Source organism: Buceros rhinoceros, unplaced genomic scaffold (assembly GCF_000710305.1).
Source record: "Buceros rhinoceros silvestris isolate BGI_N320 unplaced genomic scaffold, ASM71030v1 scaffold15128, whole genome shotgun sequence".
Classification (NCBI taxonomy): Eukaryota; Metazoa; Chordata; class Aves; order Bucerotiformes; family Bucerotidae; genus Buceros; species Buceros rhinoceros.
In genome coordinates, this window is record NW_010428763.1 from 113,260 (window position 1) to 132,142 (window position 18,883).

Genomic DNA, 18,883 nt, shown 5'->3' on the forward strand with positions numbered 1-18,883 from the left:
CTGAAAACCTGTGTAACAAACTTTTGGAATTCTGATATGAGGAAACAAAATTCCTAGAGTTCATCTTACAATAATACCTCCAAGGATTTAGCTGTTCATGACTTACTATTTCAACTCTACACAAAAATACAGATGTAGGTGTCATTTTCATTACATCTTTCACTTAATGCTTCTGAAAGATCACTAGTGTGTTAGACTACTATGCATGTATTTTTCTTGCAATATAACTTCATTAAAAAAGAATATTTTTGCAATTTACCAAGTTATGTCTGCAGTGGAAAAATGGAAAGTGGGGCACCTATGAAGCTTATGGAGGCTTGGCTTTCTTTCCTGTTTTCTCTCAAAGCAACTCTTATTATGCATGATCTGATACAAATTTGTTTGCACCGTGCCTTCTAAAAAGATATGCCTCCCATTGCTTTGAAATTCTGATTTTGTTGATATTCTTCTTTACTTCTTACATTCTATCAGCATAGTGAAGATCATTGCTTCCTCGCTACTATTGTCTGTCTGAAGTCTGTTAATCCTTACTAGCTATGGAACAGTTACAGGAGGGCATGGCTCGGTTTTGTTGCTTGTTTCCCATAGATCCACAATGATGATGGTGTTTGGCTGAGGCTGGGAACAGTTACAGGAGGGCATGGCTCGTTTTTGTTGCTTGTTTCCCATAGATCCACAATGATGATGGTGTTTGGCTGAGGCTGAATGATGAGACAATAAAGAAGTATGTTCCTAACATGAATGGTTACACTGAAGCCTGGTGTCTCTCTTTTAACCAGCATCTTGGCAAGAGCCTTCTGGTACCTGTTGACGTAAGTAAAAGGTGCCTTTGAAAAATATCCAAAAGTACACTCTATCCTCATTACAAGGCTTTCTTTAATTAAGGCTGCAAATGAGTCCTGAGGTAAACAATAGTTTAATTACCAAATACTACCTGATACATGTTCGCGCTTTTGAGGCCTATTGTGTAATGAGGGTGGAGTGTAGAAAGGTACAAGTCTTATGCTGAAGCCTCCTCTTCTAGAGGCTAAACAGTAGTGCAAGGACCACTGTAACAGCATACAAAGTATAGTCATATTATATTGTGTACTGCACCAGATATTTCTGATGCAAAATGTTATTGTCTGTAAAGTGGTCCACTGATGCCGTGATTTCAGAAGAGGCTTGCAGCCTGCAGTGAATCAATGAAATTGAGGCTTTTTTAAAAACTTGGGAAGTTCTTTAGGCTCTGTTGTTTCTGGTATATATATTGTGTTAGTTTTACACCTGAATCCCTGAGTTATCCATTTATTAGCTAATCAAAGAATCCCAAACATCAAGACTCAGGAAAAATTGAATTTATAACAGCAAGCATCATTTATCTGGGAATTTTTAATGGTGATCACTATCACTACAATTCAGTGTTTATACCTTTTCAGGAAACAAGATACAATTTAAAAACTTAAGTTACAGATAGTCAAACAGCCGTTTCTTGAAAAGTCTATGAAAGTGATTACCTTTCTGGCTCATCTGACTTTGTGCGTTCCCCAGAGGGGGCAGTACCTTAGCTTCCACAGTGCAGAATGTGAGAACCAGATCTAATTGCAAATATAGCTATTTAGATTAGATTTGTCATCTTAAAGGAATGAGCTGCTGCTTCAGTTGAAGACGGTTAATAAATGTTCAGCCAAATTAAACACCTGCAGCCAGTAACGTCATTGTGTTCATATTTTCTGATCATAAAAGTACGAGGTATTCTCAGTTCCAGTGAAACTGGGCTGTTTGCTAGTAGCCAAATTTGGCAATTTCTAAGTCCCCTTGGCTGCAGCCCATGTTCTGACAAACACTGTTTTATATGGTGACTTGGTGGTCTTCCTGTTCACCTTCTTCTCTATAAATTATTTGTGATATAATTCTATTTGGAGATTTCTTTCAAGAAAACCCTTATTTTGGGAATTACTTTAATATTGCGTTTGGTAAGCAAATTCTTTCTGTACTCAGCCATCAATCATCAAACACAGGTATATTTATCTAGTTCGGAGAATATATGAAAACGTGAAAAATTTAAGCTTCGAGTAAAACATTGCTTCTATTTTTGGCCTTAAACTGGAAAAATTGCCGTGTTATACTTTCATGAAACATTAATATTTGTATGCAGCAGTTGAATTTTACGTGTTTGCCCATGATAAAGGTAAATACACCTTGACTAAGCAGTTAACTTTAGTGAAAAATTGTAAGTCTGGATGGGTATTATGTTGTGTTAGATTTTGGGCATTTTAGTTTAACTATTTCTAATACTTGCATACTTGCTGAAGGAAATAATTTTGAGCTCAGCAGTCGCATATGTGGTTAGCAAGAACTTTGTTTGGTATAGTTCAAATGGCTATAGTACACACTTATTTCCAGAGAAGAACATACCCTGTGCTCCCTCAGAAAAGCTTGAAAGGGTGTGGCTGTCATAAATAACTAAACATCCAGCCTTGATATATATTCTTGAGAATTCAAATTTCATTTGAGTAAGTAGGTCAGATAAAACAAAATGTGAGAAAAATTTTGCTCCGCTTTTATAAAGTGCAGGTAAAGTATCTTTTTTTTTTTTTTTCTTAAACACTGCTATGAATGAGGTTTTTTATCATTTAGACTATTAGGATATGCCTAATTGGTAGAGATGCCTAATTTTTAATTAACCAGTTACATTATATCTGTAATGACACAACAAAACGCTGTGTACTTTCTGATCAGTAAGCAGACAGTGGCCGACACAGCAAAAGTCTTACAAAGGCAACTATTATAACAGTGTAGCTATGCATGAGAAGAGATGTGTTTTGAGCTAGTTTAAGATAGAAGGTTTCTTTCCATCTTTCTCATATTTTGAATTTTTTGGAAGGACTTTGCATGTCCTGAAAATATTTAATTTCACTATGACCATATTTAACCATTAAGATTTGTTAGTTTGATTCATAATACCATGAGGAAAAAGGAAAAAATACTCTCTTAACATTTTCTTCCTTAAAGGCCCAACAAAATTCAAGGTTTGTTTTTGGAAAGATTTTAGGAAGTCTTTACTGAATGCAATTCTAGCATTGATGAAATTCAGTCAACTCTTGTGAGCTCGTGATTTTTCTAGTTGAGCTTAAAACTTTTTCCTGCTAAATCTTCATCACATAAAGTGATACTGCTTTCTTGGTAGAAAGTTTTAAAATAAATTCTCTTTTAAGATGATTCCTAAGTTGTGGAATAAAAAAAAAAAAATACATCTTTTGTCACTTGAGTTGTCCAAGAAAAGAATTGTATTTGTAAGTTGTCAAATGTGATCAGTGCAGTCCTCTAGAGGTGAATGACTCATGTGGCAAACGATGTTCAATTAAGTAATAAATGCTAAAAGTTCTGAAGGTTAAACTGTGAAATAATCCATATCTATTCATCTTGTTCTATTGATTTGTGTAATTGAGTTACATGATGAGCAGAACGTTATAAAAAAACCTGGTCACATACAAGACTTTTGGAATCCAAAGCTGTTCTGTCGGTATTGGTTTCAGAAGGAAGCAGTCTGGAAAAAGTCTTTCATGTGACCGAAATTACTAATGGAAAATCAAGTGGCTGAATTAGACATTGTATTCCCTCTTCAAATTAATGTCATATTACTTTTATTAGACTTCGTATTTATTCCACTCCAGTGTGCAGACATGTCAACTCCAGTTACTTAAGTAAATAAAATCTCTCAGTACATTTTGTAAAATACGTTAAAAGTGTATTTTTAAAAGAAAGCTGCTGTTTCATTACTGTATTGAACAATGAACAAACAAAAACACTGGAGTTTTTCATCAGTTAATTTTGGCCTCTTGTTCTCTTATGTAATATATCACATTTTATATTTATTTATTGACATTAACTAGATAATTTATGATAAAGCAAAAATTGAGTATCTTAAATCTCCTACATTATTTCTGTATGTTTCGATTTAAACTATTATATTTAAAGATAAATGATCACCAGAAACCAGAGATCCATTATCATTACCGGACTCATTTATTTGAGCTGAGGTCATTTACCTTCTTGGAAAATCTGTGTAGTTGAATCCGTTCCTTTTGTTGCTCTTGTCCTTTCATGAGGAACCTCTATGTCGCCATTGATCTAAAATTATGCGCTGTAGGTAATATGATTTCGAGACTGTAAATCTAATAGATGGTGATTTGGGGTAAGAATGAGTCTTAATAGGCAGTAGGTTGGATAACCTGCTTCCAGTTCTGGTAGTTATTTTTCCTTCTGTCTTGTGATGTTCAGTTAACTGTTTTTGGAAAAATATACTTAAGTTCGATACATGGGCAGTTATGTATTAGTGTTTACAAACAGTACTCAGTAGAAAGGTACATACAGTGTAAAACAGCACACACCAGGAAAAATAGAATTTTGTCTTGGTTAAGCTCTGGAACTTGACTTTCTAGAAATCATATTCTAAATATGTTTCTTTTACTTCAATTTAAATACCTTTATTATATGGAATATTGGAGGAAACCAACATTACTATACAGACTGCAGCATTTGATCACAGAGCCAATGTGGAAATGTTGAAGGACATTTAAAAGAGATTTTTCTACTGTCAACATAGGCATGATGGAAGGCAATTGGAGAGTAATGTTGGGTAAAATGTCAAAATGATTAAGATAAGCTTTAGCTTTGAAAAGTAATATATTTTAATGATAATTTTAAATGCTTCTTAATGGTCTGCTAAATTTGGGGGGGGAACAGAGTTAAGTTTTTTATTTCTTAAACTTTATTGGAAAGAAGTTCCTGAACTTTCTTTTAGTTTTTGGAAGAGAAATCTTGAAAGGAAAGAATGAAATAAATCTACACATGGTAGCACAAGGACTAAATATAAAGCTTGTATGTAATAGTATCTTCAGAATGAAAACTTATTTCTCAAATACATGCCTGATCTATTCATCTAAACTGGCATACAGTGTGCTGATAGCTGGAAGCTCTAAAGCTCCCAGAGCAAAGGAGACCTTCTAGTTTCATCTTTGCAGTATTGCTAAGCCATCATGTTCCTGCTTCACTGATGCTGGGTTTTGTATGTTTTACACATGTAGCTTTAAAACGTACAAAAATAAGTCTTTGAAATTAGACTTAAATGTTTTAGGTATGGCTAGTTCATATTTCTCTGTCCAGTGGAAGTCCCATTGCAATATATGGGATGAGCTGCAAAGTAACATAATCAGTTGGTTAAACCACACTGAATGCCCTTGAAGTACAGTCTCACTCATTAGGCAAATGTAGGCTTTTTATGGTGGTTGTAGATACTTGACATAAAACTTTACTGTGCCAATCTTCCTATCTTAACAATCTTCCCCAGTTCCCCAAAACATATCTCACTGGTACCTATTCCAATTTTCGGTAGAGATACCAAAGAAATGCTTGTGTTTGACGATTTTTTTTTTTGTCAAAATTGCAAGTTGTTCATATTACTGAAACTTGATGTAAGCAGAAATTTTGCAGACATTGTATAGCTAGATGATGTGCTTCTATCAGGAGATAGAAGCATGGATTTACTTGCTCTTAACAATTAATGATTTTTTGGGGAATACAGGGGGTGGCCATGCCAAGTGTGTTTTGTACTCATTTCTGCTTAAAAGGATTCATTGCCTGTTTTTTAAATTTTACTGTGACCGCTGTCCAAAGATTTCACTTAGTTCCCATATCGGCATGGAAATTTGATACCTCTGTTCATATAGATAAAGTGGTTGCTTTGCCAAAGGGATTCTGTCATAAATACTGATGATTAATGCTACTATATATGTACTATTAATTCTTTCATTTGACAGGAACAGTGAAATTTTCTTTGAAATCAGTAGAAACCAGTTTATGGAGAAAAGATGCCTGTTTTTCATGTTTTCTAGTGATCAAATATGCTGTCCTAGCTGTTCTGTGGGAAGGTAAAATCCAAAGAATACAACAGTGCTCGTTTCTGTAGTACAGGCAATTGGTTAGAAAATTAGTGAAGTCTCTCTGGCAGCTTTGTTTAGTTTATAAGAATTCATAACAAACTAGTAAATGCATTGTGTATTTTATAAAACTAATGGAATCTTAGTAATGGGTCTCCTTGCAGTGCACACTGAAATTTTTCACTCTGGTTCAAGAGTGCAATTGTGATCTGAAAACTGGTGAATCATTCTCTGCAAATGAATTGCTTTCAACAATAGTCTGCATCTTTTTAGCTCTGGCTTGGTGATTAAAATTCCTTTTGCAATTGTCTTGCAATAGTTGAAATTACCTTTCAGAACAGCAGACCATCTTGCTATAAAACTGGTTTGTGGTGGAAGCAACTACTGTTTCTTTGTAACAGAAGTGTGGGGTTTTTCTGTGCATGAAGTCTCAAGCTTTATAAGAAATGTCTGGCTCTTAATTTCAGTAAATGGCATGACACACTACATCCATTTTGAGCTTTTGACATACTAAACTGTTTTTGTTTAATGGATGATTTGTCATGGTGAGCAGTGGGCTCAAGTGACTTGATTAAGAAAACAAAACTTTCCCCTTCTGCAAAAACTTCTACCAGTAAATTTACTTGTGGAGAAAGTTTGCCTTATAGTACCTCAACCTTCTTTCTTCAATGTTTCTTTGTTCCCATTTCTTTGTTGATATGTGTCTTTTTTTAAACTCTGTTGCTCAGAATGTCTTTAATGCTAGCCAAGGAGTAAGGGATTTGGACTTTTTTTCATGGACCTCCAAAGCTTTACCCCCTAAGGTGAGTTAAATGACAGGAACAGTCACACCGTGTTTTCATATTGTACCTTATGACTCAACTTCGCACTAAATATTCTTTGAAGTTCTTAATTTGAATTATTTTTACAGGAAATAGCAGATTTGCATAGAAAGCTGTATCTATGTGTCTCTTCCTTTAGGATGAGAAAAAATACCAGGGCTGATTATTGAATTTTCATTAATTCTTAAGTAGCACTCTCCTTTTTTTTAACAAACCAATTTAGAAATTCAGAGAGATGGCCGAGTAACATAATAAAGATTTTTATTCTCTTTTTCTGATTTTGGAGGGTATACATTAAATTGCAGCATCTAATGATGGCGATATTTGTATGCGTAAACTCACAAATATTTAATAAATACTCAGACCATTCTTAATCATTTTTTTTTAAATTATACAAATACAGGAAAAAGTATGTTATGTACAGTTAAACAGTTTGTCTACAGAAGTGCTGGTCTAAAACTCTTTGCAGTCCTGAAGTGATTTTGAGATTGATTTCTTTTTTTTTATATGAACTTTGTAATGAAAATGACACTCCGTGTTTTACGTATTGGTAATGCAAATTTTAAAACTTTTCAATTAATGTGCAAAAAAGCCTTGTTTTCCATTGAATCTCTTTCCCCCACATATTAAATATCTTTATTATATCAAGATCTAGACAATGTTTAAGCTGTCTTTAAAACACAGATAATTTTTTAGATCGATCCAGTTTACCTCAGTTTGTATTAACTTGCTTTGAAAACTGGATCTTTACAGAGCAGATTCATATAAAGGCTTCTTGGAAAGACTGCTCTATTAGTCTGGACACAGTGCACACACTTCCATACTAAAAAGCTGAAAATATGATAATTTGGGATCAGAGGAAATTGCATTAATTAAAAAGTAAATAACATAAGCAGAATCTTGGTTTAAAACTGATAGAAGAAAGTACTCTTTTACACAGCAGGAAGTGAACTCCTGGACAACGCTGGTACAGGAGATTGTGCAGGCAGAAAGTATGAGCACATTTAGAAGAAATTTAACAGATTTATAGAAATGAGATTCATAGATAAACATCAAAGAAAATAGGGTATCCCCTCTAACATCCATAATAAAAAGATTTTAAATGCTGTTGGTACATAAGGCACAGACCACTAATAAAGACTTGTGTGCTACGTCTAAAGAGCATCTCCTGTTGCCAGAACTGAACACACTCTGCTGGACTAGGTGAACCCCTGACTTCATCCTGTAGGGCATTACGTAGTTATTAACTTTCAGGTGTTCTTTTAAAAGCACCAATGACTTGCATTATAAGCATAATAGAGCTTGCTCCTGCTTCTCACTTGCTTTGTTCTGATATAAATGTGTGCAATGTCACTCTTGTCCTGCATATTTTTCTGTACAATAGCCTTTTTATTAGGCTATGACTGGCTGAAAAATCTTGCTAATATTTCTCTTCTTTCCGTAACTACCAATTTCTTGTGGTAGGAAACTCAAAGTGTTTTCTCATTTCAGATTTGGGTATATATTTCATCTGGCATTGGGACCAGGTGAAATAAATATGCAGGCCATTTTTATTACTATAGTGAAAGTAATAAATATGCACTAATATTTATAGGTGCGTTTAGGAATCTATGGTGTTGCTGTTACTTTTTGTCATAATTTTTCCTTTACTCCAAATTAGCAATGTATTCTAAATGTGAAATCAAAAAAAAGAAACATATAATTTGAAAAGAGATAATATTAAAATTCCCTTTACGTAGTCCCAGACTTTTTCCACAAAACTTAACAAATGCAGGCAGGAGGAATGAGTGTGTATCCTGATAAACACCAGTTTCAAACAAGGTTTAGGGAAAGCGTGTAGAATAAATAAATAATTTGTCTCTAATGGTAGAAATGAGATATTCCTTCCATATAAATGGTTACATTTATACTGCTTCTGTTTCAAGAGTAAATATGGTGACTTTTCTATTAATGTGCAGTTTGCTAGTAGGTAGGTTTTTTTACCTTTACACGCTAAAATTAGCAACGTAACTAGTATTTCTTTTAGATTTGAAATTTAGTTTGGTAGCTTGAAGTAAGTATTTCCTCTTTACAGATTTCAAAGGTATTATTAATAGGTTTTATTCTGTTCTGTTTTGTTTCGCCTTTTTTTTAATTTCTCAGGAATCTAGGTCTAATACTGATGATTTTTTCAAAGACTTAAATTCACACTGCCCACAGGAAGCAGTGATGCAAGAACAAGATATGCCATTCCTTCGAGGTGGACCTGGAGTGTACAAGGTAGTGAAGACTGGCCCATCAGGTCACAACATCAGAAGCTGCCCTAACCTTAGAGGTATCCCAATTGGAATGTTAGTTCTGGGAAACAAAGTCAAGGCAGTGGGCGAGGTATGGATCCTTGTAGCTTCAGTTCATGTCTTCATAGATACCAGTATATAACAGTAGTAAACGCAACAAAAGAATCTGCCACTGTACAGGTTTGCTTTTCCAACCCTCATCATAAATACTAACCTTTGAACTTGGTTTATATTATAAATACTAATGCAATTATGTCTTTTGCCTTTTAGATGTATGCATTGATTGGAATAATGCTAATGTATGGCAGTTACACTTGCTTGCTTATATATTGCTGTTACAGTATTCCTTACAGAATTATGTTTCTTGTGTTTTTTGTCATATTCTTTGAAAGAATATTGCTTCATTGAAAAAATGTTTCTCTAGGACGTAACCAATTATTATTATTATATTACAACAAATATATTGTGTTTCTCTATATTGATTGTATGCACGTTTGTTTGGTTGCTGAACTGTTGTTACTGTTCCCAGTTGTCCAGAAGTGGTGTTTTATGGTTAAGAAGGGCTTAAGGATGAAGTGTGTCATGCTATTTCCTAAATACAATATCAGGAACAAAATTAGTACTCATACAAACTTTTCATATATAACTTGGTATTATAATTCTGCTGTTGCAGCCACCAATAAAAAGGCATATATTGGTGATTATCTCCTTCAAGTTTTTATTCAGGCTTGTTTGGATGTTCTAAAGTTGTGATGTTGGTGTTTTGCTTCTTCTGAAGATAAACAGGACTTAATTTTTTTAAATACTTCTAACTGTAAATGTGCCCTAAATAGTTTTGGTACTTCAGTCTGCCTCAGCCTGTGGCTTTAATTCAAGAAACTTTTTCTTTTACATTTCCTTTGGAACATAAAGATTGTGTGTTTTTCAGATACTATAATAAATTGCTGAGTCATGCTACTGGATTATCTGAAAATTTAATAAATTGTGCTTTTTTATGTCTGTGCATCAGGTGACTAATTCAGAAGGTACGTGGGTGCAAATGGATAAGAACAGCATGGTAGAGTTCTGTGAAAGCGATGAAGGCGAGGCGTGGTCGTTAGCTAGAGACAGAGGTGGAAACCAGTACCTCCGACACGAAGATGGCAAGTTATTGTTTTGTTTTTTTAAATTAACTTAGACAGGACAATTTAATAAAGAAGAAATTGAGTTTTAAACGGGTATAACATTAACGTGCACTTTTTCATTTGAGCTACTTTACACAATTGGACTTCAAAGTTGTTTATAAATGTTAAGTGCTTTCATCTTCTCAAAAAACAGTTAAAATATTTACCCATGTTTTCTTCTGTACCGGTTATAGATCATGATTCTAACCATCTTTCTTTATAGCTATGGGGATAATTTTTAAATAAGTAATTGTGCATTTTTGTTAACTTTCTTTGGTCAACTTTGTGTGTCTTTGAAAAGCAGAGAAGAATGAATTACGTTCCTTTTAATTTTGTTGTTAATTCTGTCACACAGCATCCTGTTAAAACATGTTTTTTGACACTGTATTTAAAATTAACATCAAATTAGTTAATTATTTTAGTTAGCAAAGTATGTTTGCATTCTCTTAAAATGCAGAAATTCTGTCCTGATAATTCATGTTCAGATTGGGTAAGACCTAGACGTAGTAAAAGAAAACAAACAAAATGTTTGTACACAAAGTTTTTTTATTGCGTTTTTCCCTGTATGATCTATAATATCTCTCTTTCACCATGAATGCTTCAGGAGAGTGTCTTGAGGTATTCTGAAACTGTTATTTCCTTAACAGATAGTCCCAGCCTATCTGGATGAGTTCTCCCGTGCAAGATATGGGCTACTTACATTCCCTTAAAAGATGAGACAGGGAGTGATCTGTCAGTATTTATAATTCTGGAGGAGATCATTTATCCAACCTTCCTGTCAGTGCAGATTCAGCTAGATCAGGATGCTCAGGCCCTTGTCTAGTCAACTTCTAATTATCTCTAGCCTCTCTGGATAACCTGTACCAGTATTTGACTCACCTTCATGGTGAAGTTTTTCTAATGACTGATCGCATTTTCCCATGCTGCAAATTTTTTTTATTTTCTCTCGTCCTATCACCATGAACCTCTGAGATGAGTCTGGCTTCCATCTGCTCTGAACTGTTCAATTAGGTAGTTGAAGGGAGTGATAAGATCTTGTCTTAGCTTTCTCTTTTTAAAACTGAACAAACCCAGATCTCTTAGCTTCTCCTTAGATGTTGTGTGCTCTACTGCCCCAGCTGTCTTGGTGGCCTCCACCAAACTCGTGTCTTCTGATGGGGAGCCTGAAACTGGACACAGCAAGCCTGCTGTCCTATGTGTTCCTCTTGCCTTTCCAATGTCTAGTAAAAATTGCTGTGGATCATCATTAGCATTATTTTGCTACAGATACTCTCAGAGAAACATGTGAGGTTCTTCTGTTGATAATAAAATTTTGGTAGAGTTCCCCAGGGGCTGGTTTGTTTCAACTTACTTGGGGAGTTAGTTTCTTCAAGCCTTCTTTTGTTTTTTCTTCAATATATATTTCTCACTTTTCCCACCTCATTTATGGGATCTAATGCATTTGTTTTCCAAAAGGCGTCTTCATGAGAAACTTCCACTTGAGCAGTCATATTCTGCTTGTTCCTTGTATCTTTAGGTAGTACTTATTGTCAGACTCATTTGTCCATTGTAACAGACTCTCTTCCTCTTTTTTCTCATTTTAACATTTTGCGCTGAAAGGTATTTCATACCTAGGTACTCTGATAATTATAATCACATTAGTATATTAAAACATATAACAATTTGCTAATACATATGTATTTGTTGTAGGCTCTTGCTGCTTGATGTTAAGGCATAAAACATTCTGCAAGGAAGGGGAATAACCAAAATTTTTTCATAAAATGTATAAATGGTGAAAAAAAGTGTTTACTTAAGACTTATCCTAGTATCTTTTTTGAAGTCATAGATTCTCCATTTTTAGTTATGTCTGATAATGTCAAGTTCTGAGGTACTAAAAGAGAACCCAGGTAGGTTGTAGAAACTAAGTATTTGTGAATTGGAACAATACCTTGATGTTAAGCACATGTATTCAATAACAGGGTTGTCAACTTCATTTTCTATCCTAATATGAGGCTGTTTGCTTTTCCAGGTGAGAATAATTTCTCTGAAGTTAATAAATTAAGCAGTGTGCAAAAAATTCCATTCAAGAGTCCTTGTTTTGAAGAATAGATGTAAACTACATTTAAGTCACTCGACAGTGTTTTGTGTATTTTAAGGAGTCTTTTCCAGTTTCAGTAATTTTTTTATGATTTCATCTTTTCTGTAATTTCTTGAGGTATATCTGTGCTTTCAGAAAGAATTGCCAGGTTTGGGAGAATTTAAACAAGACTCTTGTTTGAAGATCTATCTTCAGATTCTTGATATTTATGTACTGCTACTGAAGGACATCTCCAAGTATCCATTTGTTCTCACAGCAAAACAGAAATGCAAGCTCCAGGCATTGAGGATAAAACTCTGTAGAAATATTTTTACGATCCAGAGCATAGGAATACCATCTTAGAAACTTTCTGATGCGAGCCCTGTGCCCTGTGCCTGATTTTATCCTTTTCTAGATGAGTCTGTTTTTATAAGTAGGGTGGAGATAGATCTCTTGTGCATCTAGCTAAAGCAGTTATCAGTGCAATTACTGAGATATTTCCATCTATTCTATGTTCCTAGTCCACCTCAGTACCAAGTAGAACTAATGTACTTAAGTCATGTCTGAAAAATATTTAAATTTCTTTTATTTGCTGTGAAATGTATTGGGAATACTCTTTGTCATCAGTGCTTTTGCTGGAGGGAAATAATTAGGATTTAGAGGAGCTCCCACTAGATTTGTAACTGTACATGTTTATCCATAAATAATACCGTCTTTCAGATTGCTTTTGTATTTTCATTATTTAATAAAATTGTAATGAAATTCTTAGAAGTAGGATTTCTGTCAAAGACAAAGCAAACGACAATACTGAATGGCTAAGTCTGTAGGCAGGTATCTAGATTAGCTGAAACACTACGGCAAGATCTAGAGTGGTCTCTAACAGAGAAAATTCTAGATCCTTTTCTTTAAACCAAGTTTAAATTTCCAACCTTCTCCCTGATTTTTTTTAAATTCAAAAATATGTTATGTAAAAGTTTGTACTCTGAAATGCAGTTTTGACCTGAAATACAGGTTTGGGTTTTTTTTGAAGTGGGTCTTCAAAGAGTCAATTTTTTTTTTTTTTAATTGCATCCCCACTAATTTTAGAACTTTTACAAGAGAAAAAAGTTGTTCAAGGTGCTAACCTGAGCTTTTAACCTGCGTTTGGGAGATATCTTGTGAATTTTCTCTTCTAGATCATCACATGGAATTATATTTCTCACCACATTACTGACTTAATGTCTCCCTAAATCTAAGTAGTCAAGTGGATTCTGTCTCTGATTTACCTTGGCCTTTCTGTTGTTATAGACGTTCTGAAAGCCCCCAGGTTGGTTTTGGTTGGAGGTTTTTTTAGTATTATATAGAAAACAAACCTGTAATATTTGGTAACAGATATTAATAAATCTGTCGGGGGAAAAAATGTCTTATGTCCCATGAACTATTGGGGGTAGCCAGGATTAAAAGGTTGGCTCCAAGTTTGCCACTCTGAAAGCTCTCCTTTCTCCACCCTGCTTTGTCGAATTAATTTGACGATTGCTGCCCAAACAATAAACGTTGATGATGTGATGTTACTGAAAACAGTGTCAAGCCTTGTTCCTAAGTGGTGTGTGACAGCAAAGCTGGCAGCAACTCATACCATGCAAACTGTTTTTGTATTTCAAGTCCTTCGTCTTTATATTTTTAGAGCATGATCTCTAAAGAAGAGATGTGTGCTTTTCTTTTTGAGTGGAAGAGTGCTATCTGTGGAAAACAATAACACTCCTTTGCCTCGTGACTCATCTTTCCAATGTAAAACAGTTACTAAGATGCTCTAATTCTGAAGTGATGTGGTTTTTTTACAGAGCAAGTACTTCTAGATCAAAATGTTCAGACTCCTCCCCCAAGTCCTTTTTCAATACAAGCTTTCAGCAAGGGGACAAGCTGTACTAATGGACAAGGGTTTGATTATGGTCTTGGAAATAACAAAGGTATGTTTTTAAATTCACACTTTAAAAATTGGTTTTCTTAACTTTGCTTATTTTTATTACTCATCTTCTACTCTTAGGCACCATCAGATGTTCTCCAAAAGACGTAAGCAGTAGTGCAGTGAATTGCAAGGTCATTTACAAAATACATAGTTAAAGTTATAACTGCTTTTTCTCTGCTTTAATTTCACTCTAACTATTCTGTATAAAATGGATCATCAAAAATTTGTAAGTTACAGTTGAGGCTTTCCATAGTAGTAGGCACAAAACTGTAATGCAGAAATGAAAAATACATACTTGTTAAAAAAAATGAACATTATTGGATTTAGAAAGCATTTAATTTTAAAATTACCAGAAACATTTTTAAATACTTCTCATCTCTCTTGACATTTTTAAGTGCCTGTAATGGAATGACAAGATAAAAAATACTATTTGAGATTTAAGTTGTAAAACTGAAATTACATTTCAGTCACATAGATGCCAGTTACAAATGCTGGGAAATAAATAAAACCTTGTTAATTATACTTTCCTAAAATAGTTGCTTCCTTTAACCATGGTTTATTTCATTGGCAAGATGTAAATATATATATATAAGCCATCATAATAAACTCAAACTGCATGCCTTCTGTTCATTCATTGATTCAAGAGGATTTAATAATACAGAAGAACTTTTGCTAAGGCCGATATCTTTGAGAAATACTACTGGAACGTGGAGCTTTGTCATTCTACTCTTGCATCGCTGTTCTCTGCCCAGGCCACTACAAATATGGGCCTAAGGTGTGCTATGTGTTTTTAACACCAGCATATATTCCCAGTGGTCTCTAAAATAAAATAACTTAATTTAAGACTTGTTTTAGAGATGACATGAGGGGAAAAAAATTCAAAATGTTCTAGTTTGTTATTTTCATAACATGAAATAGTTTTCTCTCATTTCAGTATTTTACCGCATAAAGAAACAGTACCTACTTGTCCCTATATTGCTATAGGAAACCCTTTTTTTTTTTTGTTATTGTCAAAGGCTGGAAAAGTTGAAGTGTTTTCCTTTTGTTTTGTAGGACTTTTTATGCAGAACTGCTTTTCTCAGTAAAGCCATATGTGTTTCACAGTAATGGTTGAATTACGGAAGTGGAAGTGTTGAAGTTCAGCGTGTGAGGCGCTATTACAGCTTTTATCTCAATGTCAGTTTTGTAATAGTGCAAAATCTATTCTTCTTCTGCAGAAGCATGTTAGGAAAAGAATTTTTTTCTTCCAGTGTTGTCCAAATCCTGGAGATCAATATGCTCTATTAACAGGCATCCTAGTCTCTGAAGACATTGTAACTCTTTTTACTATATCCACTCTTAAACAGTTTCTGAGGTTTTTCTTTGGGATTTGACAGTTACAGAAAGTTTGGAAGCTACTTGTGGCATTGAATTCCATATCGTTTTATACACATTATTCTCTCAATGTACCCTCAAGGTGTGATACTTACTGTGCGTAAGTCAGCTAGATGACTTCATTCATTCCATGTGCTGTAATTCCTTCTGAATTGCCCAAGAGTGGAGAGCTGTTGGCAACTATAGTGAAAGAATAATGGTATTACTTTCCCAAAACCAGAAGTCTTCAGCTATTTATTATTTTATTGATATAGAGTTTTTGCATTCTCAGGTCTAAGAAGCTTTGAGTTTTGTGGAAAATAAAAAACTGAAGGCACAACCACAATCTATTAGGGGAAATTCTGAATGAAGCAGTTCTTTCGGAGGTGCTTGTTTGTTAAAAGAACTTCTGTTAGGGGTACGCTAGTTTCAATGAAAATTCAGTCACTATCTGAGTGTTTCTAACTGCTGGTCAAATGTAAAGATGCCCATGTAATAGGTCCATGTTTATCAGAATTACCAGCAGGACATAACTCCCCCAGTCACTCTGAATTAGCTGTATCTTCTCTGCTGCAACCTTCTGCTTTGCAGGCAAGTCTTAATATTCTTCGCAAACATCCCTACCCAACTCCACATTTAATTATGGTGGGCAGATGACTTCCAACCTCTTCTCAGATGTTCTTCCCTTTTAAAATGATTACTTATTTTAGGAAATAGTCCTATCATATTTAAGAATAATAGTGGTTTGTCAAATATGTCAATCACTTCTGGGTTATTAGGGTAGGAATGATTGCTGCCCAAGTACTGATTCCTCTATTTTTTTTTTGGTATACTATTTCCAAAACAGTGGAATAAAGTTGATTTATGAATACCTGTAGATCATTATTTAGACAGGCATTGCGGCTGTTTTCTGGTATTCTTGTGCTCTCAATTTTGAAACCAAAATACCAAGAAAATAAGTGCAGAATTTAATTCTGGCGTTCTTAGGGTTCCATACAGCCACTAGTCTTTCTCTAATTCCTTGAAAAGACAGTTGATAATAACCCAAAAATGTTGTAAATTCTGTATTAACTATTTTTTTACTAGAATTTCTAGAATGCTGTCAAAATTATACAAATTTGGAGAATAAAGTGACGTTGTTAAGATTTGCTTGGAGATGGTTGAAATCTGAGATACTTTCAGACTCTTGGTATCTCCCAGCTCATACTACTAAGTATACTTCAAGTTAAAACATCGTGTGATAAACTATGCCTTCTTACTGCAGGCTTCATGTATTTCTAGTGCTCACATAGAGTTTTATGAGAATTGGCATTCAGAAATTAAAACTATTTTCAACATGCTAGTTTTTTTGAAGACCTTAATTTGCCTTTCAACAAATGTATGTAGTTCTTCAGACAACCAGTTCTAGTTCCTAAGTGGTACTTTTCTTAAGTTATCTTCAATCTGATCATGAAAAACAGCATGAGAGAATACTTCTAAAGATATCTGCAAAAATGAGCAAATATTTACCAGAGCCTTGGCACAGAAATACACTTGCCAAAGCCTATTTACATGTTATCTTTCCCTTCTCATCATTTTTCTAATCTTTTTCTGCATGTTCTGTTGCATGTGTGTATTATTGTAAATGCTAGGAATTTCTTTTTTTTTCTTTGGCTGCTCTTCATTTTTTAGCAAGGCAAATATAAATCTCTTTTTTTGAAATGTTTAAAATAATTGCAGTAAAACATCCATGATCCTTAAAAACCCTGCTTGTACTTTTAAGTAATTGTATTGCCATTCATGGGATGAGGTTTTTATGTTTAGCCACAACCAAAGTTACACGTGGCTAAGTAAGATTTATGAGCTTTCTCTATTATCATCACGTAAACTTTACTTAAGAACCATTTTACTCTGCCTTTCTGGAGAATGACAAGTAACAGGTTGTAGTTTTGACTGTTTTGCCCGCTACAGGTGACCAACTGAGTGCCATACTGAATTCCATTCAGTCACGGCCAAATCTCCCAGCTCCTTCCATCTTTGATCAAGCTGCAAAACCTCCCACTTCCCTAGTCCACAGTCCATTTGTGTTCGGACAGCCCCTTTCCTTCCAGCAGCCTCAGCCACAGCTTCAGAGTAAGTTTGTCAGCCTTACCTGCCTCATCAGTCCATTTCTGCAACTTTGACATTGCTGTTCTCAGTTGCTTACCAGCTACTAATCATCCTTCAGTGCATCTTTCTGTTTTGTTTTGTTACATTTTTCATGATTCAGAAGCATGTGAGGTAATGCTCCTAAAGAAGTATACTTGTTCAACTTTGATTTTTATATTGACAATATTTTCCTTTTGTGTGTGTTCTGCAGTGTAGATAAGTCATGAAAGTGCATTTCCAATATTGTATGCAACTCTGGATTTGTAATTAAGGTGAATATTTTATATGATACAAAGTGTTGATAATTCATTTAACATCAAAAATGGACTGCAGTAAATTCATAGGTACTAAATTTTACCTCCTAAATTCCTAATTTTGTCATCACTGCTGACATCACAGCAATGTAGCTGGACATTGGGAACAACTTGGCGCTACTCATAAGAAAGACTTTGGTAGTCTGCTAAGTGCCTATAGGGTTGGCGTGGACATGAAAGTTTGCACCTAGAGCTGCATTGCAGTTTACCTGGTTACTGGTGGGAGGACAGGAAACTGTTAAGTGTTTTTATTAATGAAAAATAAAAGCTCAACACTCGTGATTGATAGCAGACATTGCAGTAAACTTTTCCTTATATACAGAACAGGTATAGCATAGTCTTCTCCTGTTTCCCAAAAATTGTCATTCAGAGGTGTCTCAGTTCTTTCTTGTGGGACCCAGTCAATCAGTTCAGTATCTATGTCTGGGTCTATCTAGCTTAGCTTATTGAAGTGACAGTGAAGTGCTTCACATGAGAACTAGATTAAAATCTCTAACTCACTTTTGTAAAGACAATCAGAAGTTTTCTAACAGTGGTGCTCTGTACCTATGCTAGACTTAAAACAACTTCCTGAAAGCAAAAGCTGATTGCCAGTGACATCAGTGTACCATCACTGAGAATTTCTCAATTGTATATTCTTTCCATCACTTTAAGATTTTTTTTTTTTTTTCCCCCTCTTGCTTGGAGTGGTAAAGTCAGAGCTTCTTATTTAACTTTGAATCAAAAATAACCTTAGTTGTCTTATTTCAAATTTTGGATGATTTGTCCTTTAGCATTTAGACATTTACTGTATGAAAAGAAAAGCTGTCAACATTTCTTATTGGCTGCCCAACAAGATCTTTCTTAATGGATTTGCCTATCTCACAGATTTGTATGAGTAAAGTGTATTCAGTAATCTACATCCATG

At 34.5% G+C, this 18,883-nt stretch overlaps 1 protein-coding gene across 1 annotated transcript in view; it reads left to right on the forward strand.

Moving 5' to 3' along the window:
• MYCBP2 (MYC binding protein 2, E3 ubiquitin protein ligase) overlaps positions 1 to 17,647 on the forward strand; it is a gene marked incomplete at both ends in the record, with an annotated part of 119,567 nt that extends 101,920 nt beyond the window's left edge. Inside the window, 6 exons of the mRNA XM_010142402.1 lie at positions 672 to 812; positions 6,650 to 6,724; positions 8,885 to 9,109; positions 10,028 to 10,160; positions 14,058 to 14,183; positions 17,486 to 17,647. Of these exons, the coding sequence (XP_010140704.1) occupies positions 672 to 812; positions 6,650 to 6,724; positions 8,885 to 9,109; positions 10,028 to 10,160; positions 14,058 to 14,183; positions 17,486 to 17,647 (862 nt within the window). The remainder of the gene's footprint in view (positions 1 to 671; positions 813 to 6,649; positions 6,725 to 8,884; positions 9,110 to 10,027; positions 10,161 to 14,057; positions 14,184 to 17,485) is intronic.
• Positions 17,648 to 18,883: the final 1,236 nt, after the last annotated feature.